Source organism: Equus caballus, chromosome 23 (assembly GCF_041296265.1).
Source record: "Equus caballus isolate H_3958 breed thoroughbred chromosome 23, TB-T2T, whole genome shotgun sequence".
Taxonomy (NCBI): domain Eukaryota; kingdom Metazoa; phylum Chordata; class Mammalia; order Perissodactyla; family Equidae; genus Equus; species Equus caballus.
The window spans coordinates 23,764,930-23,789,167 of NC_091706.1; the positions used below are offsets into that span (position 1 = coordinate 23,764,930).

Consider the following 24,238-nt stretch of genomic DNA (forward strand, 5'->3'; position numbering starts at 1 on the left):
GAGGGAGACGGTGCTATGCTAGGTGGGAGGAAGTAGTTTGTGTGCAGCTTGGAGATGTGGCAGCCTGAGATATTTTAGGGGACTGGCCCATTGTTCCCCGTGTCTGGGAGTTTAAGAAACAGGAAGGTCTCGTGAACCAAGGTTCATCCACACTAAATTGTGAAGCCCTTGGGAGCCCCAAAGAGCTTGAAGAGCAAATGAAGGTTTTGACAAGATCGGATTTTTTTTGATACCTGTTAATACAGCAAGAAATTCCATATCGAGAGTGCCAGGCCCTCCCGTAGCCGGGTCTTGACCACAGCCCTTGTCTTCAGGGTCCGTGGTTCATTACTGTTTACTGGATCCTGCCATGGCCGTTCTGGTCTATTTCCAGCAAATCAACAACTGTGTAAGTGCCTGTTTTCCTTCGGCCACAGAACACAGCATAGTTTTATTAACAGGAGCCAGTCTGCTAGGGAAGACGACCTGCTTCCCCGGAACGCAGTCTTGTTTTCCAGCTCGTAGTCCCAATGGGGACTCTCCTTCGAGTTCCTTTGCCTCTGCTGTGTGCCCAATATATGAAGAGTCCCCTGCACAGATGTTTGATTCCCTTCAGTTTTTACATCTGTGATGTCTAGTGGACTTGATTCTTTTCAGTTCTACAACAAGATTTCAGAATTAGACCCTGCTCTGCAGCTGCCTGATGCAGAAAGCTGGCTGCGGCAGGGCTCAGTTCTCTGAGGCATCCTTGGATGTGGGTGGGGGGCCCCAGCAGTGTGGCCCCAGGCACTGCTACTTTCTGCCCCATGGGTGCCATGGTCCTATCCAGACATCCTCTTCTGCTCTTTGCTGAGTGTGGTCTTCCCCATCTCCTGTTAGGATTTGCAAATTTTCCTGATTTTCCTTGCCTGCTCCTTGCCCTGGGGTTTCCTGACTTCCACCCCACACCTTTGTCTCTTTCCACATTCCTAGCCCTCATCCTTGTCCCCTGGTTGAGATAAGTGCCCTTGATTCAACTGATCCTCACTTTCCTCTTTTGAAGTCAGGGTGTTTAATGTTGATGCTGTCATTTCCTGAAGGCCCCTGCAGGTGTCGAGCATGGTATCTCTTCTAATTCTTACAACACGCCCTATGATGCTAATATTTTATTATTATTTCTATCCTGTGGCTCAGAAAACGGACACACCATAGGCTGCAGGTAGTTAGGCCAGTGAGGAAGACCAGTTAGTGAGCCCGGCCAGGGGGACCTCTGCATCTCAGGTCCATTAACACCAGAGTCTGCGCTCTCAGCCTGGCTGTGGCCCTAGTCTGCTGTGTTCTTTGGTCAGGAGCTCTCCTCTCCATTTTTTCTTGAATAAATAAATTTAAGCTTTTAAAATTGATATGCACATATGGAAAAGTACACGAATTGTGTGTATAGCTCAGTGACTTTCACCAAGAGCACCCACGAAGCCCACTTGTGTCCCTTCTAGTTGTTGAGGGTCCCCCCACTCCCACTTCTGATGCTGTAGATGAATTCTGCAATATGCTTGAACTTCTCTAAATCCGTTCCTTCCGTTTGCATTCTTTTGTGGCTGGCCTCTCTCTGAATACAGACTTGAGAGAGATTTGTTAGTGCTCAGCTGTCTGTTTATGAACTCACCTTCCTGGTTGAGATAAACTCACCTGTCCAGGTTCCTCAATCACTAGAGAAGGCACGTTTCCTTCTGAGATCTCTGTAACGTCCGTCCGATGCGCCATCTCTGTGGCCTCTTCTCAGAGACATTTCCTGCTCTTCCTGTAGGTGAATGACTGCTTCCAGACTCTCGTTCGTTCCCCGGGTTTTCCCTCCGGTTGATGCCTCTTTGAGACCCGTCGGCCCTTTGTGCCACCCTGGTTTGTTCGTTTCATCAGGCTCTCCAGCACAGCGGGCAGCCCTGGCCTCCTTCAGGCCCCCTGTGACTGATGTATTAACATCCATATGGGTTTCCCCCGGGACAGACGAATGTTCACAGCTTCTGGCAGCAGTTTGCTGCACAGTGAATCAATTTTAAATTGCCTCAGTATGATGATCACAGACCTCCTGTGTGGTTTAAAGAAGAGGACACCTGGGAGAGAGGTGGGTGTCTTCCAGAGACGTGCATACAGCTCTCTGTCTGTACTTTGTGCATCTATTTTAATCTGGAACATTTAACTCTAGAATAAGCTGGGTTCCAACTGAAGCAAGATGAAATTTTCTTCCCCTAAAAATCCAGAACTGCTAAGAGGGTGCCTGATGGAAACTTTGCCCACCTCGATTTATGGCAGCCTGAGAGAAACCAATGTTCCCATGTGCCGTTATTCTCACGGCACAGAAGGCTTTGAGAGGCAGGTTCTTTCCCCGCGTCAGCCACCGTTCTTACAAAATATAGTCAATTCGATTGTTTTATTTTATAAAAGCTCACTGGTCATTTCTCCAGCTTCACCTGGCTGTTCGTTTGTTATTGTCAGACCCAGGTCATAGTGCCCGATACGTGGGTCACATAACTTGCTACTGGACCTTGAAGAATTCTCCCAGAATGTGAATAGACCAGTTCTTGTGGTCTTAATCTTCAAGGGCAATAAAAGGGCTATTTGATTCCAACTCCAGATTTCCTATAATCGATGGCATAGGTTCAGTTAACTGTCATGTGCGTATACTGAAGTATCATGTAGGCTGATGCATTACTACTGTTGGATAAAAAAATAGGAGGTTTAGTGGTTTAGTGACTGAAGGGCTTTGAGCTGTAGTTGTTTTATATGCATATTAATTTCCCAGGACATTCTGTGTGGCTCCCATTATGTGTGCTCAATTATTCAAATTAAGAGTAACATTAAGGATTTGGGCCAAATAGCCATTTAATATTAGTTATTGGAACCAATTTGCCAGGAGATAACAGATATCTAAGATTGTGTCCTTTGGTAGGGAAAGGGGAAGTTCTATTAAAAGTCTTCATGTATTTGATATTTTGCTTTTATAGAGGGAAGATTGTAGCATATATTTTGTTTTGAAGTTTAAGGAAGTAAGTGGGTTTTATATGCAGGCTAGTAAAAACCTGATATCTTGTATTAGTTTTCAATTTTGTGCTTGCTGTTGTTTTGTAAAATTTTAGTTAGGATTAAAATGAAAATGTAAGTTCTGTATTAATACCCATGGTTTTTAGATCTGTAAAGGGACTAATTAATCATTAGAGAAAAACCATGCTTTATGATTTTGGTGTAGAAAGAGAGGTATACATGAGGATTAGGTTTGTTTGTATTCAACGGGGGAGGAAAACAATAGCTTAAGTAACATAGAAGTTTATTTCTCTTGCCCATCGCGTTGCCAGGGCCTCTGCATCCTGTCTTTCTCTTCTACTTCCCTCAGCAATTGATTTCTATCTTTAAAGTCACCTCGTGGCCCAGAAGTGCTGCTGGAGCTCCAGTCATCTGCTCATAGTTCAGGAAAGAGCAAGAGAAGAGGGCAGACATGTCCTCCCTCCCCCTTTTTAATTCTTTTTTTTTTTTAATTGATAAACTTATTTTTTAGGGCAGTTTTAGGTTCACAGCAAAATTGAGTAGAAAGTACAGGGAATTTCTGTATCTCCTAGAGTCCCCTTTCTTTTAAGTTAAGAACTTCCTCTAAGTGCCGCTCAGCGGCTTCTGCTTACATCTCACTAGTCAGAATGTGGGCACACCTGGCTAACGGGGGCTGCAGAGCGTCTTTTAGCTGGAGCTTTGCCGCCTTAGATTGAACTCGGGTTCATGGCCAAGGTAGATGGGAGGTTGTTGAGGAGGAACTTGAAATCTCCTTTATAAAGCTGTTTGACGTAAGAGAATCACTTCTATTATTTTTCTCTTGGTTATGCAAAACAGAGTTGAAGTCCAAGCCTTAGTTGGTACATTTAGAAATCTGATTTGTTTGTTAGTGTTGAAATATACTCTTTACTGTATGTAATTATTATGAGTTCTTAAGGGCCTCATCTTAAAGCATGGAAAATAATCATTTTAAATTATACTAAGAAGTCATACAATTATATAAGGTACATGGAAGGAGGTATTTTATGTTCATTTAGTGTTTTATAATGGGATTTGAAAGAATGCTGTATGAAATGGATAAGCACAATTTAAAAATCCTTAAAAACTTAGAGAATACAGTTCAATATAGTATCTTTTGGTATACCCTAGACTTCTGCTATTATTTACTTTAAATTTGTTCCATCAGTAAGTACTTGATATTATATTGATTTCAAAAGGAAATTCTAACAAGAGGTTTCCCTTTTCTTTGTCTTTCTCGTAGCAGAGTGCTGAAGTAAGGACTAACTGCCTTATGATAAATGTTTTTCTGTCTTCTCTCCTGTCCCTCTCTGTTCTGTCTAATCCTCCCCTCTCCAAAAGTGCATACTCCTTCCACGTGACTGCAGACGGTCAGATGCAGCCCGTCCCTTTCCCCCCCGACGCCCTCATTGGACCTGGAATCCCCCGACACGCTCGCCAAATCAACACCCTGAACCACGGGGAGGTGGTGTGTGCAGTGACCATCAGCAACCCCACGAGACACGTGTACACGGGTGGGAAGGGCTGCGTCAAGGTCTGGGACATCAGCCACCCCGGCAACAAGAGCCCCGTCTCTCAGCTCGACTGTCTGGTGAGTGAACAGGAACCAGAGCACAAGGGTAATTTCTCCCTGGAGACTCAATAAGGAAATAGCTGTCCAGGCCTGGGTTTTATTCGCATTAGGAGGAAATGGAAGCCCATTCTGTTTCCTGTGTTAGCTATTCAGCTCTCCCGACCCCTCTGCCTTCAGTGTGAAGGTTGCGTTTATTGCTGTTTCAGTGGTTAAATCCCAGAGTTGATGGAGTTCTTTTAAAAACTGTTTTACAGTAGTTTACAGAAGCTGTCCTTGTTTGAATGTGTATTCAACAGGGTGTTCCCATTTAATGGATGGAAGCGCAACCAGCCCTGGACTCTGAGCCCTGGCACCCACTCAACTTTTAATTTCCCTACAGCCTTTGGATAAATATTGAAGAGTAAACATTTGATAAGGTGGCATTAAAACCCTTCTGAACAGGGTCTGTGTTTTCAGGGAGACCTGGGAGGGCTGGCTGGGCTTTATTACCTTGACGTCACGAAAGGGTTACTAGATTGCAGGGCAGGGACCCAGGGCAGCCGTAGCCACGCAGGAGCCCTGAGAGGCACCGCATCTGCCCTCACCCGTGGGGTGAGAATGCCATTGCGCATGTCTCGGGACCGGGGAACACGTCGAGACATGTTCCGACCTCTGAGCTGTCACCCCAGGACTTACAGACCACATACCGGTGGTTTAAGCAGACTCAGGGCTCCTCGGCCCCCAGTATGGTGTCCGCCTGCACTCTCCTGTCACAGGTGGTGCAGTTCACATGCCTGGCACATGGTGAGGGTTCCGGAGGGAGTGTTTCCAAAAAGAAGGGTGGCAGTATTTTTGAGGCACAGAGGCTTTCTTGCAGGGTAGTTATTGGTTTATTTCTTTACTCACATAATTTTAAAATATCTCCATGAATGAAAACTTAAACATAGTTAAACATACTTAAACAGGTCAGCGTTCTGTAGTAATAGGAGTATTTTGTCACACTCATTACAGGCTTAAAGTTTCTCTATTGTTTGAAAAATAGGCTGTGGTTAAAGCATCGTAAAGCTTCGGCTGTATCTGTTTGGGTTGAAGGATAGCAGTTCTTTCTTTCGAAGAGGAGAGTCATTTTAGGTCCTCCCATTTCAGATCCCACCTCCCTTTTTAATACATGTTGATTGATGGAGAGATGCCTTCTGTTATCAGTTTCTTTGCCCTTTGGATTGAGAGGCTTGAGTATGACAGCCGTGTTGTTATAACTTGAGAAAGCAGCTCTGTTAAGTTTTTGGACAAGGATCCATCTGGCGAATGAAAACAAGCTTTACATAGAGAGTTAAGAGTAACAAAAACTTAGGCAGCAGGTCTGCAGTTTCCAAATTGTAAATAATGGAGGGTGATGAGGTCAAAGATTCATAAAGTAGCTTTCCAAAGTGGTTTCTTCATAGAGAAGTACGTGTGCCTCTACCTCACATCTCCTGATTGTTTCACTTGTCTACTCAGCAAGAGATGGGACATCAGGAACAGTTCTATCAAAGCGTTAGTGCGTGCCTGAGCAACCCTATGAGTTTGTTTTGTTTACAAAACAATCAGATCCCAATCTTCACTACTGAACTCTTGCTTTGCTAGTGTCTGTGAAATGCCACTTTTCAAGTCAAAAACCAAGATAGCAGTTAGAGAACATGGCATCCTTACTGCTCAGTAATACATTATAGTAATTGAATTATGTTTATTTCACAGAATAGAGATAACTACATCCGTTCCTGCAAATTGCTCCCTGATGGCTGCACTCTCATAGTGGGAGGCGAAGCCAGTACCCTGTCCATTTGGGACCTGGCGGCTCCGACCCCGCGCATCAAGGCAGAGCTGACGTCCTCGGCCCCCGCCTGCTACGCCCTGGCCATCAGCCCCGACTCCAAGGTCTGCTTCTCGTGCTGCAGCGACGGCAACATCGCTGTGTGGGACCTGCACAACCAGACGCTGGTGAGGTGAGCACAGATGGTTTCCTTAGGGGGGGTTCCCTCCTTGATTACCTGTGCCAGAAGGCCTCATCTCACCCCTGCTTTTCTGGCTGCCCCCAGTCCCTCAGTGCACCCATTAAGAGCCTGTTGTATGCCAGGCATGGAGCTTGGTGTTGGGAGTGCAAAGACAAAACGGGGTCGCTGCCCTTGGGGGTCTTGTAGTCATGCTGCTGTGCTTGGATGTCACCAGGCTTTATATTTACCTCCCTACTGTTCCTATCACCACCTAGAGAAACCACACTTACTTAAAAAATATTCCTGGGGTGGTGTACGATGGACTACGTGACGGTATGAAGGGTCCTCAATACTACATGGTTTTGGCTTTGGCTAGACCCTTGTTTGTGCAAACAGGAGCCAACTGATAAAGGGTAACAGAAAATCAACAAAAGGACATTTGAAGAGGGGATTCCACGAATCTCACACACAGAATGGTTTTGAAGTATCTGTGTTTCCCAATAACTAAATAAGTCCTGTTGACGGGACGTTCCATCCAGGACAAACCCAGCTTCCTGGAATCTGCCCTCCGAACCGTAGCGACAGCTGTCATTCTGCCCTCTTTGTGTCTCTCTTTGGCTCCAGCCAGCTCGTTCCCTTGCTGAAGTCAGTGCTCACACCAGAGACGCTACAGAAAAGTCTTTTAAAAAAAGGAAGCACTAATTAAACATCCAGGGTAAAACTGGCATGCGACTTGCCCTTTCGTTTCACAGTTCATCTTTGCTCAGAAACACTGTTTATGGGGCGATTTAGGCTGAGGATTATTTAGCAGGCTCGTCTGATGCTTTTTGGGCCCGTGTGTCAGAAGGGATGAAGTCCTTACTGCAGCTCGCTCTCCCTTCAAACCTCCCTGCTAGGAATCCAGTCAGTGTCACGGAGCCAGGCTCTGTCCCTGCTTTTTGATTTTTGATCAAAAGATTTTTGATGTGATGGTTCCTGTCTTGTCTCAGAATTCAGGGCAACAGTGGTGCTTCCCCCCCACTTCCATGCTCTTTAGGGTGACGGTGCAGCAGTTATTTTTCTCTTGTCACTCACTGGGCAGCTCAGAACGAGCAAAATGGACAAATGGACCCAGAGTCATCAGTCCCTTCCTTCAGGCTTTTAGCCTAGCAAGCGTTCATTGTTTTTTCTCTTTTTCTTTTTTAAATTTAATAAATGGCACTTTCAAAATACTTCTAAGCACTTTTCAAATATTAATCCATTTAATTGTCATAATGTGTGGACTGCTGTTACCCTGATTTTATAGATGAGGAGCCTGAGGCACAGAGAGGTTAAGTTCACTTGCCTTGAGTCACACAGTCGGGTGCGAGGAAGCTGTGATGGGGCCCAGGCATTCTGCTCTTGTCTGCTCTCCATCCCTGCTCTGTGCCGGCCCCCGGGGAGTCGGTACCTGTTGGATATATATCTATATAATGGGTAGTGCTTTACACATCTCTCTCTCTGTGGACTGGCCACATGAGACAGGGCAGTATGGAGCCTACTGAGTCTTGTATCTACTGTGACCCAGCACGTCCTGAGCAGTCCCGGGCTGTGCGTTCTGGAAGCCTGAGAGCAGGGCTGAGGCATGTGGATGAGGGAGGAGGAACACCCACCGAGCACTGTGAGCCAGCAGAGAGAGACATTTGTGGTCAAGGAGCACGAGTGTTCCCTGAGTTCTAGAGGGAAGAAGTCGAGGATGGAGTGAAGGGAGGCCACTGGGTTTCAGAAGCTGTTTGAAGGAGAGCAAAGCAGCACTTTGAAAAGCTGGCGCAGGGACAGCTCTGGGTGACGCATGGGGATGTCTTGGAGGCAGGCTGCGATGACTGAGGCACCCATGCATGGCGACAGTCGGTGTGAGCGTTGGGGTGCTTGTGGGGAGAAGACGAAGACAGAAGTTCAGAACAGCTTGTGCAGAAAGATTTTTGATGTGATGGTTCCTGTCTTGTCTCAGAATTCAGGGCAACAGTGGTGCTTTCTCCCCCTCTTCCATGCTCTTTAGATAAAGGTTTGGTGTTCTTGGGAATGATAAGGTGAGGGGCCCTAGAGAAGAACAGGCGTGGAAGCTTTCCCTCTTGGTATCGAAATTCCCAAGCAGTTCTCTGATAGGTCCTGCCCGGTTCACCATAGTGGCTGAGCCTCTGAACGGCTCTCACCTCTTCTGGTCACTCCCCTGCCAGCTCCCTCTTGGCCTGCAGAACCAAGTCCGGGACCCACAACCCACCAGCATTGTCACGGCTTACACTGACCTCCTACCCAGCGAGCCCCACCTGGTGCCTGGCAGAGCGTCTGTGCTCGGCAAATTGCTGTTGATCGATTGTTCCTGATGGTAGTTTGTGACTCAAGCACGAGGGTCCCCTTTAAGAAAACAGCCTTGTGCTCAGCTTCAAGGCCGGGTTTTGCTGAGGTCCCCGGGGGTCGGCCTCGGCAATTCTCTTTGTCTCTGCTCTGCGCCTCTGCGTCAGGAGGCTGGCATGACCCTTTGTCTCTGGGAGTCCAGATTTCCTAACACAGGGCTCTTTCTAATACAGAAAGCAAGGTTGAGTAAATACGCGAGCTCATGCGCAGTTGGCACGAAGGGCGTCGCTGCGTGGATTCACTCATGAAGACCGGAGTGCTCCTGGCCCCCCAGCTGGTCATGTAGTGATGCAGACCCCAGGAGGAAAGGGCAGGCCTTCATCTTTCATTAAGGAATACACTGGGGATTCTGTATGTTGGTCCTTTTTTTATTTTCTTTTAATGCTTAAACACTTTTCCAGACCTGGGAGGAATTTTACCTTCCAGACGGATTTGTAAGAACAGCTATAGCAGCGTATTTGACTTCTCCTGTGTAGTGACCTAAAATGGCATTGCATTTCTTTAACGCTTGGATCATGAAGAAAGAAAATCTGCAGGTGCTGTTTCCTCCCCTCCTCGGGGGAAGGTTAGTTTGATCTTGCACATCAGCAGACACTGAAGAGATGACACACACACCCCGAGTCCAAAACTAACAACACAACAGTGTTTACCTTGAGCTCTGGCAGGAAATCATTATTCAATCTGGTTTGTTTTATCAGGCAATTCCAGGGCCACACAGACGGGGCCAGCTGTATTGACATTTCTAATGATGGCACCAAGCTCTGGACGGGCGGCCTGGACAACACGGTCAGATCCTGGGACCTGCGCGAGGGGCGGCAGCTGCAGCAGCACGATTTCACCTCCCAGGTGACAGGCTCTCCCGAGGTGGCTTCTGTGAGGTGGTGTCTGTGTGGTGTCCTCCTTCTACCCTCCTACCTCCAGGAGACAGACAGACCAGGCTTAAATTTGAGACACTGATTTAAAAAAGAAAATACAGACAAGCAACAAAACCACTGTGAAACGCGTAGAGTGGTTGCTGTAATGCTGTAGGTTCAGACACGTTGTTTTATGTATGTATGAGCTCGTTTAAGGGATTCGTGCTGTGAAGAATATGCAGTGTGTGATCTGCTGTACGTGTTCTCACCGTCCAAGGCAGGGGTGAGAGACGATTATATGATTCACAAATAAATAGAGCTTGAAAAATATGCCAGGATATCACAAGGAGTAAAGTCACAATAACTCTGAAAGTTCATTCATTTCCCTTCTATCAGGGAGCTTAAAAAGATGGAGTGGCATCTCAGTGGATTATTTTTATTACTTTATTACTCATCCCTTAGGAACTAGACTCATCGCTGACTAGATTTACAGAGTTTTGAAATGATACAAAGATGGCGATTTTGTGGATTGCGAAGATTATTTAGCTGTTGACTATCTGAATCTAGATCTGTTGTGGGGAAAACTGTGCCTGCCATTTTAAGTGCTTTCTGGTGGTAGAATTGTTCTTTTCATCATTACTTGTTTCCTTTCTTTTTTCTTAATGATGGAAATAATTCCCCTCAGAAAAATAGGATAAAAATGGAAAACTATGCATCCTACTAAATTTCATGTCCCTGTTAAAATTTTGTTGAGTTTCTTATAGTCTTCCCTGTTCCAGCCCTTTTCCCAGTATGAGTAGGCTACTATTTTTGGTCTGCCTTTTTTTTTAAACTTCTTATGGAAATTTTCAAGTACGTCTCATAGTACAGAGAATGTTCCAGCATATATGAAAGTACAGAGAATTGTACAATAAACCCCATATGCCCATCAGCCGGTTTTAACAGTTCTTAACACATGACCAGTCTTGTCTCATCTGTCATCCTTGACCCCAAACACTGGATTATTTTAAAGTAAATCCCGGACATCATACATAACTATTTCAATTAGTATCTGTAAAAAACAAGGACCCATTTAGAACACACACATACAAAAATACCATTATTAATAAGAATAATTTCTTAATTTCATCACATGGGACGTAGGTGTTTCAGTTTTTCCAATTGTTTCATAAAAGTTTTTGGCACTTGGTTCATCTGGCTGGTGTCGCCTATCCTGTAGACTTGACCACAGTCTGGAGTTTGCTAATTACATCTCCATTTTCTTGCTATTTTCCCCTCTTCCTTGTCATCCTGTCACTTCCTAAGTTTATTGGGCAGAATAACCAGTGAGCCTGTCCTGCCTCTTATAGATCTTCTCCCTGGGGTACTGCCCCACTGGAGAGTGGCTGGCCGTGGGCATGGAGAGCAGCAACGTGGAAGTTCTCCACGTGAACAAGCCCGACAAGTACCAGCTGCATCTCCACGAGAGCTGTGTGCTGTCCCTGAAATTTGCTTATTGTGGTGAGTTCAACTAAATGGAAACCAGAGGACATTAATGGTTTAAATGGAAAATACTTCTAAAGAAAAATAGAGTAGAGATCATATCTGGAAAAAATGTTGTTCTCTGAGCAGCTGGATGCAATAATTCTATTGTCTTAATATGTCCCATAGAGCATAGTGATGTCTGTTTCAGTCTGTTTCCCTAATTTGAGAAAAGTCAGCAGGCAGTGAATTACCTAATACAAGATTTTGACACCTATTTCTTTTTAGTGGAGAATCTCTGGGCTGGAGGACAGTTAGTTACCACTCTGAAGAGAGGTGGAGGGGAATTTATAGAAGAATGGGGCAGGAGCAGAGGAAGTCGGTCTGGACTGACCAGGATGAGGAGCCCACAGTCACAGAAGGGGCTCTTTGGCTGTGCCCAGACTGACACACTCTGCAGGGAAGATAAGAGGGAAGAAGTTCTTGTGGAGTCGGATATTTGTGCACGAGACTGATGGATGGGTGAGGAGCCGTCAGTCACTGAGCACGTGCTCTGCGCTATCTATCGTGTCTGGCGTTTATTTAGGTTTGTCGTTGAATCCTGCCTAGTCCCATTCAACAACTTCATTGATTCACTGTTGGAGGACCCAGTGTGTGCTGGCTGTGACGCTGTCTGTAGTGTAGCTGGTGGCTAATGGGGCTGACACGGCCCCTGCCACCGCTTTGATTACCAGATCACAGATGGTTCACAGTGGAACCCAGATTTAAAACCTGCTCTTTCCACTCATGTCATAGAACAACCCCTTGGGAATGATAGCTTGTGATTTAAAATGCCCTAAGTTTGATTAGTTCCAAGTGGCTAATAGTACAGTAGGAATTCAAATCTTGTTAAACTACATGTTCCTTTGCTAATTCTAGGCAAGTGGTTTGTCAGTACTGGAAAGGATAACCTCCTCAATGCTTGGCGGACCCCCTACGGAGCTAGTATATTCCAGGTAGGTCCGTGCTTCTTAACCTAGAATGACATTGTGTCCACGGCGTCCCTGGGGACACCAGAAGTGAGGGTGCCTGGGAGGGAGAAGGGCCCCTGAAGATCTCTTTCACATTAAACACATGCCCATTGTTTTCTCTTCCAGTCCAAAGAGTCCTCGTCCGTGCTCAGCTGTGACATCTCTGTGGATGATAAGTATATAGTCACTGGCTCAGGGGACAAGAAGGCTACAGTCTACGAAGTCATCTACTGAAAACATTATGTGGTTTAACGTTTATAGTTGAATTGGGCCAAAACGTTTTGAATTTGTAGAAATAGAAAAGTTGTAACTTTAAAAGAAAAAAAAAACCAAACATGAAAACCTGTTTCCAAACCTTGACACAAAACTACTTTCAGTCTAGAAAGAGGAGGCGACGAGTCCATCAACAGGTGGTCACCTATCTACCTAGACCAAACGGAGCACCGAGGCGAGGTGGACCGAGGGGCGGGGGGCGGTAGGCCTGAGCAACCGAGGGAGCCCGCTACCCCGGCAGAGCCCACGCTTTTCTTTCTGTCTGATCCGCTGAGATTCCTTTCTGTTCCTCGCGGTTCCCCTCACGCCCGTCTTTGCTAGAGCAATGGTGTCTCCACTGAACTTGTTTCCTGGTTTTGCATCTTGTGAAATGTTTTTTTGTATTTTTGTTGAAGGTTAAACATTTGTATAAATTGTAAATATATTTGGTTTATTACAGTAAAGGCTTTAGTACCAATAAGTGGTTTTCCTTTTCCTTCTTTATTGTTTTTGTCAACACTTTGGGATCACTGATGTGGGCTTTATAAGCAAATTCCAAACATTTGTAGAGGAAGTTTCAAAATGCACTTCTTATTTTATAAATATATTTGGTCATGGCCTCCTGCTGCACCAGAACGTGATCAACACGTCTGAGTTACCAGGAAGTCAAGACTAGGAGGAGTGAGTAATTGAAGGTTTATTAATGACGGTTTTATTTGAGAAGCTAAAATAATTTCCAGATTCATTCTTCTGTTAGAATACTCTTGTGATTGGAGGTTACAAATTAAAGCTCTGCTTTTTCTCGGGGAGTCATTGGGAGATAGAATATTCCTTTCTCTTGGAACGTCCAGCGTTTTCAAATCTATCTTCTCTCCCCTCACAAGCTTCATCTTTCAGAAAACGCAGGTGACTTGGGTTCAGTGTTAATTAAGACTGATGATATTCACCAAGCTGTGGAGTTCATTAACCTGTGAAAGAAAGGGGGGATGTCAGCTGGCTTTGTCTCATTAAGACTTATTTGATCTATTATATTCATTGATGGAAGCCAACCACACCCAGCACCAACCCCCTTCTCCCTGCAGCTCCAGCCATTGCTTTATCATTATCTTTGTGGATAAGCTTTTGCTAATTTAATTAGGTGAAACCTATAACCCTGGCCTTTAGTAAGTTACCATGTGTATTTCCTCCCAAAAAGGCCACATGGCTCATTCTTTATATACATATTATTTACTGGTATGTTTTAGAAAATAATGGCCAATAATTTTAAGCCAAGTTTCCTAGCTGTTTAAAAATAGCACCTACGGGATTTTTAGTGTTCTTGTTTTCTTATGATCTAGCGAGTTGTTGGCAGTTTGTCTTAATATTTTTCATTTGTTATCCAGACCTTCTTGTTTTTATACATTCAACAACATTATTTTGTTCGCTTTTTTGCCAAAATAATATTTGTTTATGTGTAGAGTTGGTTAAATATTTTCTCTTCTCATTAAGCGAATGGCAGAGCCCTAATTACTGAAGCTGATTTCTCTCTCCTCCCTTCCGTGTATAATGAAGTAGTTTCTGTCCTACCGGCTCTGATGGCTTATTAACGCCCTGTGTACCTTTACCGTTCTCTCTCCTCCCCGCCTTGCTTCCCTGTTTCCTGTGATAGTAGGGTAGAGGCAAAGTTGCTAGGACAGCACTCAACAACACAGTGGCTTAGACATTACAGGGTTTGTTTCTCACCTTCCTGAGGCCCAGTGACCCAGGCCAGCAGCACAGCCCTGCACTTTCAGGGTTACTCCAGTGTCCCCGGCAGTGGGGAAAGAGTGGAATTTCAGTAAAGGGATGTGCTTTCCAGCAGCTGACTAGGAATTTGTTCATCACTGCCATTCCCAGTCCATTGGCAGGGACTTAGTCCTGTGGGAGATGGGCGACATGGTCTCTTGCTGTGCAGCCTTGTGCCCATGGGGAGGAGGGATACCTTTGAAAGGATTCTGGGTTAAAGAAATCATCCTGTTTTCTGCTGGTGCATTTTCTCCCTTCATGCTGTATGGTTTCCCAAGCTGGTGATACTCTTTCTCTAATGGGATTTCCTGAGTGTCTAGACGTTAGCAACTCATCGATGACGTGGAGTCTGATGAAGCTACTTCCGTTTGCTTTGGGATGAGATGCTAGTTTGGTCCTGGAAGAGGCTTTCAAGAGCCAGTCCCACTGCTCAGGGGTTTGGAACTTGGGGGAATTGCCTAGACAGTTGAGCATTTCCCCATTTGTAAAATGGGAATGTTAAGATTGTTGTGCCGACCTCTCAGGGTCTGAGGATCAGAAGCAATATGTGAAGCAGGACTGTGAGTGGCAGCCATTCTACAAACACAGGGCTTGAGTGGAAGAAGGGTTTCTTCCCAAATTCTGTAGTTAGGGGCCACCACTCCTCTTCCTCTCTCCCAGGAGACTGGGAAGCATGGGATGGTTGAAAGCTGGGTAAGCCAAATGTTTGTATACCTCTCCCCTTGAATATGGACTACAAATGTGGGTTCAGTAAATTCAGATTCAACTAGACATTGATCACCAGGGTGTGCCAAGAGCCGTGCAAGGCAGATTCACATATAAAATGTCAGGAGATGATTGTCATTATCCTTAATTAGGTAACCAGGGCTTGGGGAAGCTGTGTCCCCATGGCCTCACAGGAGGTAGAACCAAGTTAAGGTTTTACACAAGTCCTGTCTGTGTTCTTTCAAATCTCATGGAGTGGGCTCTGGTTCTTCCTGGCTATCCATATTTCCTCTTCATTTCATTTGAAATACTTACCAATTGCACAGCTCCCTTAGGTACTCCGGGCAGCATTAATAGATGTGCAAATAGGTTTGTGTTCACTAGTTTATGCTTAATGTATGCAAGTAATTGTTTTCCCCATTTTTGAAAATAGGTTTTGAAATAGGTCTTATCTATATTTAATCTTGTTATTTTTCTGTTTGTTTATTGTGGTAACATTGGTTTATAACATATAAATTTCCGGTATACATCGTAATATATTTCTAATTCTGTGTAGATTACATCATATTCACCACCCAAAGACTAATTACAATCCATCATCACACACATGTACCTAATCCCCCCTTTTGCCCTCCTGCCTCCCCCCTTTCCCTCTGATAACCACCAATTCAATCTCTGTCTCTATGAGATTGTTTGTCATTGTTTTTATCTTCTACTTAGGAGAGAGATCATACGGTATTTGACTTTGTCCTTCTGACTTATTTCACTTACCATAATACCGTCATGGTCCATCCATGTTGTTACACATGACCGGATTTCATCATTTCTTATGGCTGAATAGTATTCCATTGTGTGTAAGTACCACATCATTATCCATTCGTCCTTGATGGGCACCTAGGTTGCCTCCAAGTCTTGGCTGTTGTGAATAATGCTGCAATGAACATAGGGGTGCATGTATCTTTATGCATTCGTATTTTCATGTTCTTTGGATAAATACCCAGCATTGGAATAGCTGGATCATAATCTTGGCTTTGTATCACTCACAGTCTTTACTTAGACCTTGGATGTAGGTTTCTACCATGTAGCTCTTCCATGGAATTGAAGTTCACTGGGTAAAAATTGAAGTCCTAGTGAGATTGGCTTTGTAATACCTTTTTCATAACTAGATGTTTCTAGCACTTGTTTTCTAATAAGGACAAAATATTTCATCAGTATGGTAATTAACATTTTTAAAGTTTCTGTTATTTGCCCGGTGATAGGGAAGTGTTTCACACAAATTAAAATCATCCTCACAGTGGCTGAAAGATGGGAGTTTTAATGGGTTAATTCTTTTAAGATTTCACAATGGGTAAGTAGCAGCTGGCTCCAAAGCTGTAGAGCATGCAAACAGGGATTTAAAAAACTGCACTTTTGCTAATGGTGCATCCAGGTTGTGACTTTCCCAGAAGTTTTCCAACAGATCGGAGAGGAATCAAATTCTTAATTTCAGTGCACTATTTAATTCTGTCGAGAGACTGCTGGCTCGGTTGTCAGCTTGAGCTGGAGTGATGGCATGTCGAACTCTCCACTCTGCTGTGGATCCATGGATTGATTGCTTCTCAAGGACATCTTCTCTTCACTTGGCAATGAAATCCTCAGATCACCGCAGTTTCAGGCTTCCCGCAACAAGACGAAGCTTGTGTGAGGGTCAGTTCTGACCCAGTGAGTTTACTCCCCAGCCTTTTGAAGCTTTTTGGCTACGTGTTTTATCCTAGCACTTAAACAGTTACATGATTTGGTCTCCATTGGGTTCAGATTACTAGGGAAGTTGTTCTCAAACTTTAGTCTGCATCAGGGGCCGGCCCGGTGGCACAGCGGTTAAGTGCACACGTTCCGCTTCGGCGGCCCGGGGTTCACTGGTTCAGATCCTGGGTGCGGACATGGCACCTCTTGGCAGGCCGTGCTGTGGTAGGCGTCCTACATATAAAGTAGAGGAAGATGGGCACGGATGTTATCTCAGGGCCAGTCTTCCTCAGCAAGAAGACGAGGATTGGTGGCAGATGTTAGCTCAGAGCTAATCTTCCTCACACACAAAAACAACCGTTAGTCTGCATCCGAATCACCAGGGAGACCAGTTAAAAATTCAGATTTCTGGGCCCCAGTCTCGAGTTTTTGATGCAGGAGGTCAGGGTGGGACCCAAGAATTTGCATTTCTTTACCAAGTTCCCCGTGGATCCTGAGCCTGCTGATCTGAAGACCACACTTGAAAACAGCTAATCAAGAGCGATCACCTCTACAGTAGGGCTGCCAATGTGTTCAGAAACTTGTAGAGTATGTTTGTATTCTCTTAAAAAGGGAACAGTCCCACATTTTAGGCTTTGGGGCTGAGGATTAAAAATAAAGTGACAATGAAGTGCAAGAGGCAAACTGTTTTGAAGTTGTTCTTCTTTCGTTAGTTTCTGTTTGCAAAACTAACTCGGAGTTTAATATTATAGTAGGTCTAAACCAAAATTGAGTTCTTAAAGTTGCTTTTTTCTGTAGCCATACTAAAGTGAATTACGTGAGTCTTCTAAGGCTTTGAAAACGTAGCATAGTGACCTAATGTAGAAGCCTCAAGAATGTACACAGTGTTTAATTGGAGTAGTGATGCATAATTAAAAGCTAGAAATCATTCTTTGAAAATTGGAATCCTTACTGTGTGTAGAATAATAAGATGCTGACTTTATAGAATGTTTTGATTCCTCAGATTAGCACATTCGGTCAATCAGCCAGCATTTATTGAGGATGTGACCTCAGCACGTGGCAAGGTGGTCACTGGGCTGGTGACTAAGGTGAAATTATTCCGGTGAGATGGGACTGAGGAAGAACCTGCTGATGGTGATGAGGCGGCTGTGAGTGGGGCACTGCCCTAAGGAAACGGGCAGTGAGGGATGGGCAGGCAGCTCTCAGCAATCTTGGGTGCGAATTACTAAATTGACATTAGGTGGCTAAGACGACCGATGGTGCCGTCCCAGCAGGCCTTCAGAAGAGCTGCTGTGTGCCAGGCACTGGGCCAAAGGCTTCCAGATGTTCTCCCATGATAATTTGTTTTAATTCATAAAAGCATCATGCACCTCTGATTTTCCATTTGGAAAATATGGCAAAGTACAAAGAAGAAAATAAAAACCAATCATTGTACCACCTCGAAATAATACATTATCACTTTATGCCAATTATGTCAAATAGAATACAGGTGATTAATAATAGTGAGCAATTGTTCACTGTTTACTATGTGCCGAGGACAGTTGAGCATTTGTGTTACCTCACTGAATCTTCACAACAGCCCAGTGAGCTGGTCACTGGTTTCACACACATTTAACAGATGAGAAAACTGAGGCACAGAGGTTCAATAACTAGCTTGAGATCACACAGGTAATTGGTGGAGTCAGATTTAACCCAGGATGTCAGGCTCCAACACCCGTTGTCTCAATTCTACCATTCTACCTCCTTGTCCATGTAGTTTGAGAAGCTGCTTTTCTCTTTTTTGTTTTCAGCTTGAGGTACAATTGACAAATATAATTGTAAGATGTTTAAAGTGTCCAGCATGATGATTTGATACACGTATACATTGTGAAAGAATTCCGCCCCTGGGATTAATTAGCACGTGCATCACCTCACATGTTTACATTTTTTCTTTTTTTGGTGAGAACACAGTTCTGCTCTCTTAGAGAACTTCAGTTATACAGTAAAGTATTATTCTCAGACCTTATTCATCTTATAGCCGTAAGCTTGTACCCTTTTATCAGCCTCTCCCTGTTTCCCCGACCCCCCCAAGCCCTGGCAATCACTATTCTACTCTGTTTCTATGAGTTTAACTTTTTTTTAAAAACCACATATTAGTGATACAATGTAGTATTTGTCTTTCTCTTTCTGGCTTATTTCATTTAGCATAATGCCCTCCAGGTTACTCCATGTTGTTGTAAATGGCAGGATTTCCTTCGTTTTAAAGGCTGAATAATATTCCATTATATATATACTCCATTGTATTATATATATATATATATATACGCACACACACTCATGTGCTGCATAACAACATTTTGGTCAAAATGGCCCACCTGCACTACATGGTCCCATAAGATTACTACCACATAGGCTGAGTGTGTAGTTGGCTATAGCATTTAGGTTTGTGTAAGTACACTCTATAATGTTCGCGCAACAACAAAATCACCTAACTGCATTTCTCAGAACATATCCCCATCATTAAGAGAGGCATGACTGTATATATAAATATATATATAGACACATATATATAGACACATATATATATCACATTTCCTTTATTCATTCGTTTGTTGATGGACACTTTGGCTGTTTGCATACCTTGGCTATTGTGAATAATACTGCCGTGAACGTGGGAGCGGAAACATTTGACATAATGATTTTGTTTCCTTTGGATACACACCCAGGAGTGGTATTGCTGGATCATATGGTAGTTCTATTTTTAATTTCTTGAGAAATGTGCATAGTGTTCTCCATAGTGGCTGCGCCAGTTTACCTTCTCACCAACAAGGCACAAGTGTTTCCTTTTCTCCACATCCTCGCGAGCATTTGTTATCTCTTGTCTTTTCGGTAATAGACATCCTAACAGGTGAGAGGTGATATCTTCTTGTGTTTTCATTTACATTTCCATGACGGTTAGTGATGTTGAGCACCTTTTCATGTACCTGTTGGCCATTTGTATGTCTTCTTTGGAAAAATGTCTATTCAGATCCTTTGCCCATTTTAAAATTGGGTTATTTGGTTTTTTTGCTATTGAGTTGACTTTATTTTTCTTTATTATTAAAATTTATTCATAAACAATTTACAGTGAGTTTATTATAATTTCCCGTTTCTCATTTGTTAAGTATGTAGGCTATTTCGAACATTGAGATATTATAATCCTTGTAAACAAAATGCTCATATATCATTTTTTCTCCTTATTTCTGCTCCTTTCCTTAGAATTAATCCCAAGAAATGGAATTACTGCATCAAAAGATAGAGTGGTGTTTCAGATCTTTGATACATACTGCCAAATTGCTTTCCAGAAATATTCGGTTCATTTATACTACCCTCAGCAAAGCACAGCAATGCCAGCTCAATGCTAGCATGTCTCAGGTCAACCACACTGTTGTTTCTCTAAAAATATTTGCTAATGATAGGCAAGAAATGATATCTCATTTTCCCACTTAGTTTTGCTCTAGCTTAGATTCAGTCTTTGACAGGACCCTGAGGAGCTCAGTTCATTGATCATCCTATCTCCATGCTTAAGATGTCTGTCCTGTTCACAATTCTTAGAAAATCTTTCATGGACCCTTGATGGACCCTTTTAGATACTTAAACTGGATGTCTAATTTTTTCAAGATAGGTTTCTGTTGCATAAACTTGTGGGTTTTATTTTCAGTATTAAGAATCTATAGTTTTCAGAAATTGTGTGCTAATTATTTTGCATCCTTATACATTGCTTGCCTCAGAGAGGTAATTTAGAAACCCCAGTGATGGTAAACCTTAGTAATGAGTTAAAAGTAGGCTGTAACAGACTTCTATATTATTTTTGTTGTTTAAAATAAAAGGTTCTTCTGTAGTTGCATGAGTAATATCCTACTTGAAATGAGAATACAGACTGGAAGGAGCCCACGGGGCACTGCGGTGCCCTGGAAGGATGCTGCGTGGAATCAACTCCAGATCAGGCACAGACCCTGGGTGAGGTACATACTTATCAACTGTGTATGCCTTGGGCAAGTTCCTTAGCCCCTCTCAGGATCATTTTTCAACTGCAAAATTGGAATAAAAATACCTACCTCACAGGCCTCACAGGCCTGAGGGATTAAACGAGATGCCATTTTTTGAGAATTTAACAAATTTGAGAATTCTTAAACAAATTTTAAGAGTTTTTATCAATTTCTTGAGACTTTAATAATTTTGGGAAGTTAACACGGTGCTGCTCACACTTTTCTTTGAGAAGTTGCTACTTTAGGCCCATTTGGCTGACCACTGAACTTCCCAGCTGCTTGTTACTTGTGAATGCCTTGGGCAAGGAGTAGATGGTCTCAGGGTGGGCTTTCATGAAAGCTTGCACATCAGTAACTGGCACTGTCAGCGACTCCAGTTTAGTCTGTTCAAGCGTGGATCTTGTGAAGTCAGGCCTCTGCGTCCAGGACCCTCTGAACTGACATCTTTTCCTCGAAATAACCAAACTCAAGTGTCACCTTCTCAAAAGGCAGTTTCTAAAGAAACTGGGAATTGCTTGCAGCATGCCCAGATTGTAGGGGTGCTGCAGACTTGCTTCAGTCCTGACACCATCCGCTGACAACTGGTGTTTGTCCACTTTGCATAGCAACTCTCAGGATCTGGAAAAAGATGTGGGCGGCGTCGGTAAATGGATTTTAACTTAATAGGTTAGGTTGGGAGGGTACCCTTCATTTCTTAGAACACTGATCATTCAGACCATTCTCTCTAGGAGGAAAATGTGTGTTTCAATATCCCTTAGAGTTTGGGTGGCATATATCTTTTGCAATTTTAAAGGCTATACTACGCGTTTCACTCAAAAGGCGTGAGCTATGAAGCTTGCACAGTTTCTGCCTGTTCTATTAACTGTCAAGGTGCTAGCAATTCTTTGACGCACATGTCCATTGCCTTTGCTGTGAGCACAGCATGGTATTTCTTGATTTTCCTCACTCTACATCTAGTTAGAGAAGAAACTGGGGTAATGACCAACTTTACTGTATGCTACCAAAATAGATGCAGTAAGCAACAGCCAACATGCAAAGTCACTTGCAAAAGTGAGGCAGGAAGGGTCCAAAAATCAAATTACTGTCTTATTTTTTATATATATCATTGAAGGAAGGGCCTACAAAGCAAAAAAAAAAAAACCCCAAATCTCCATCCTAATATTTCTATTTTTGGAATATTTCCATTGTCTCTTTCTCCATGTATTCATATGTAAGCACAGCACGCATTCCATTTTGCATTCTGCCTTTCTCCTTAAGCTCTCACAAGTCCTTTTTGTCCCCATATTTCTGCATAGTCTTCAGTTCTTTCTATTGCCTCCATCAAATGATAGACCATCATTTATTAGACTACTTCTGCAATGTTGCATTGTTTTTACCATATTTTAACTAATGACTACTATTACATTAAGCATCTTTATATAGAGAACTTTTTTCTTCTTCTAAACTATTTCCTTGGAATAATCTCACAAATGGGATTGCTAGATCACAGTGTGTGAATGTATTACAAGCCTATTTTTCATTTCTGTAGTTGGCTTTGTTTGCATAAAAGTAAAATCTGTTACCTCCACCCAACACAGGCATCTCAGTCAAGAGTTCTATTTTTACCAAGCATTTCGGGTGTAATGTTTCCTGGGAATGTTTTATATGGCAAAATTAAAGAAAGGAACACAGTGTTTCCTTTTCCATAATACAAACCATCAGCACTCAAGCAAGGTCTATGTGCCAAAACCTATGCCCTTGTGGTTTTCTTTCTGATATTGTATGAAGTGACCCATATTCTGCTTCTGCATAGATGACAGTTGATGAGAAAGACAAAGCTCTTGTTCTTTGGGCGAGTGATTCATTGGTTGATTGCCGAGAGTTTTCCACATGGGAGCAAATTCCCTCTGTGGTTTCCAGAGTTTGAAGAGACGTTAGTTTGCTTTTCAATTTACATGGCCATTCTACTGCATCCACTGCACGGCACTCTGCAGTTGTCACAGACCCAATACATAACTCCACATCTGGAGTGTAAAGTGCAACCATTCTTAATAGTTTAGTTTAATGGCCACTCTTTTCTTTCCTCTATGGTTTCTTGTCTATTATTATTTTTTTAAGTAGACAGCCATTTTAGAGCCACCACCTTCTCCATTTAACATACACTCTGCAGTGAAAATCCTTTTAAAAACAACTATACTCCCTTAGAAAGCAAATCACTCAGTATGAGAAAACATTGATCTATGGGAAAAAATGACCCAATGAGCCCTTGTCTGGAATGTTCCCTTCTCCTTTTTTCCCCTCTAAGAAAAGTGAGTGTGATGTATAAGGAAATGAATGAGCAGGTGGTCTGAGCCACAGCGAGAGGAACTGTGTAGACCAGCAGATTAGGTTTTCACCTCATGTGATGGCAGTTTTTAAGGTGCCTGGCAGACCATCACCACCTCTATATTTGTTTTACTTGAACGACTAGATTTTGGATTAAAGAAAACCTTGTATTTTTTTTAAAAAAACCTTATGAAGTTTCAGGTCACTTCCAATTCCTTTTCTTCCTTACACTCCTTCAGTGGATCCCAGGAATTGTAGTCTTGCTGACTCTCCCCTTCGGTGCTGTCTTCTGGGATCAGCAAAGTAAGAGTTTCTGCGTTCAGCTCTTGGGGGGCGGCATCCCTGATTCCGTTACCAGGGAAACCAGTTTCAGATGGGTGCAAAGAAGGTAAAAGTTTCAAACATCTTATTTGAAATAATGAAATAAGAATGCAACCCATAAACCCTCTCCCCCCACCTATCTAATGTCAATTTCCATGGAAACAGGATCAGAAAGGCCGCTGACAGTCAGCAACTGACAGTAAACTCACGTGTCTCTCTAGGTGGCGGGCATCCTTTTGATATCCGCAAATGCCAATTTGGACAATCCAGTGACATGTCATCAGGCTGGAAAAACTCCTTTATTTGAAGAGTGAATAAAATAGAATCCACCCAGCCAAGATGTCTGTCCTTCTAACGTTTTATCAAACAAATAATTCAGGAATATGGTCCAGGTGATTACTATTGCTTTCCATGATAGCCACTTTGTCAATGAGCAAACCTCCTTGTCAACCATGTTTGTCTGATTTCTAGACTAATACTTAGCAGCAAGAGGACCATCTCCTCTGGGCTGTGACTTATTGTATCAGATATTGTGACATGTGGAATATGTGGACTTTCTGTACCTTCAGTATATAGAATGTAAATGTCAGTCTTGTTTTTAATCTCTGCAGTAGTGGCCTAAACATTTGGTCACATTGTCTACTAATTTAAACCCATTTTAGATGTTTTGCCTTCCAGATGTGGACTCTCAGGATGAAATAGTTGGGAATCTTAATGTACACATCTAAAAAAAAAAAACTCTAGATAGTCCTTAGCATCTTTGGAGCTGAATCCCTCACAATTAAGTGAGATACTGTTAAAAAATGTGTCATCATGGCCATAATTCTATTGGACATTTCCACACGGGATGGTTATTCCTCAGTAACATGAAAAAATTAGTAGCAGAAGGGACTCTAAAAGGAACAGAGTTCTTCAAAGGGGTTTTAACTCT

At 43.2% G+C, this 24,238-nt stretch overlaps 1 protein-coding gene across 5 annotated transcripts in view; it reads left to right on the plus strand.

Annotated features, from left to right (window-relative positions):
- Positions 1 to 12,965, plus strand: part of LOC100061341 (transducin-like enhancer protein 1) — an 83,423-nt gene extending 70,458 nt beyond the window's left edge. For all 5 annotated transcript variants that reach the window (XM_001495873.6, XM_005604939.4, XM_070248439.1 and 2 more), the window contains 6 exons: positions 4,354 to 4,603; positions 6,299 to 6,546; positions 9,606 to 9,753; positions 11,111 to 11,261; positions 12,141 to 12,217; positions 12,359 to 12,965. In XM_001495873.6, coding sequence (XP_001495923.1) covers positions 4,354 to 4,603; positions 6,299 to 6,546; positions 9,606 to 9,753; positions 11,111 to 11,261; positions 12,141 to 12,217; positions 12,359 to 12,466 — 982 coding nt within the window. In that variant the 3' untranslated portion in view covers positions 12,467 to 12,965. The remainder of the gene's footprint in view (positions 1 to 4,353; positions 4,604 to 6,298; positions 6,547 to 9,605; positions 9,754 to 11,110; positions 11,262 to 12,140; positions 12,218 to 12,358) is intronic.
- Positions 12,966 to 24,238: the final 11,273 nt, after the last annotated feature.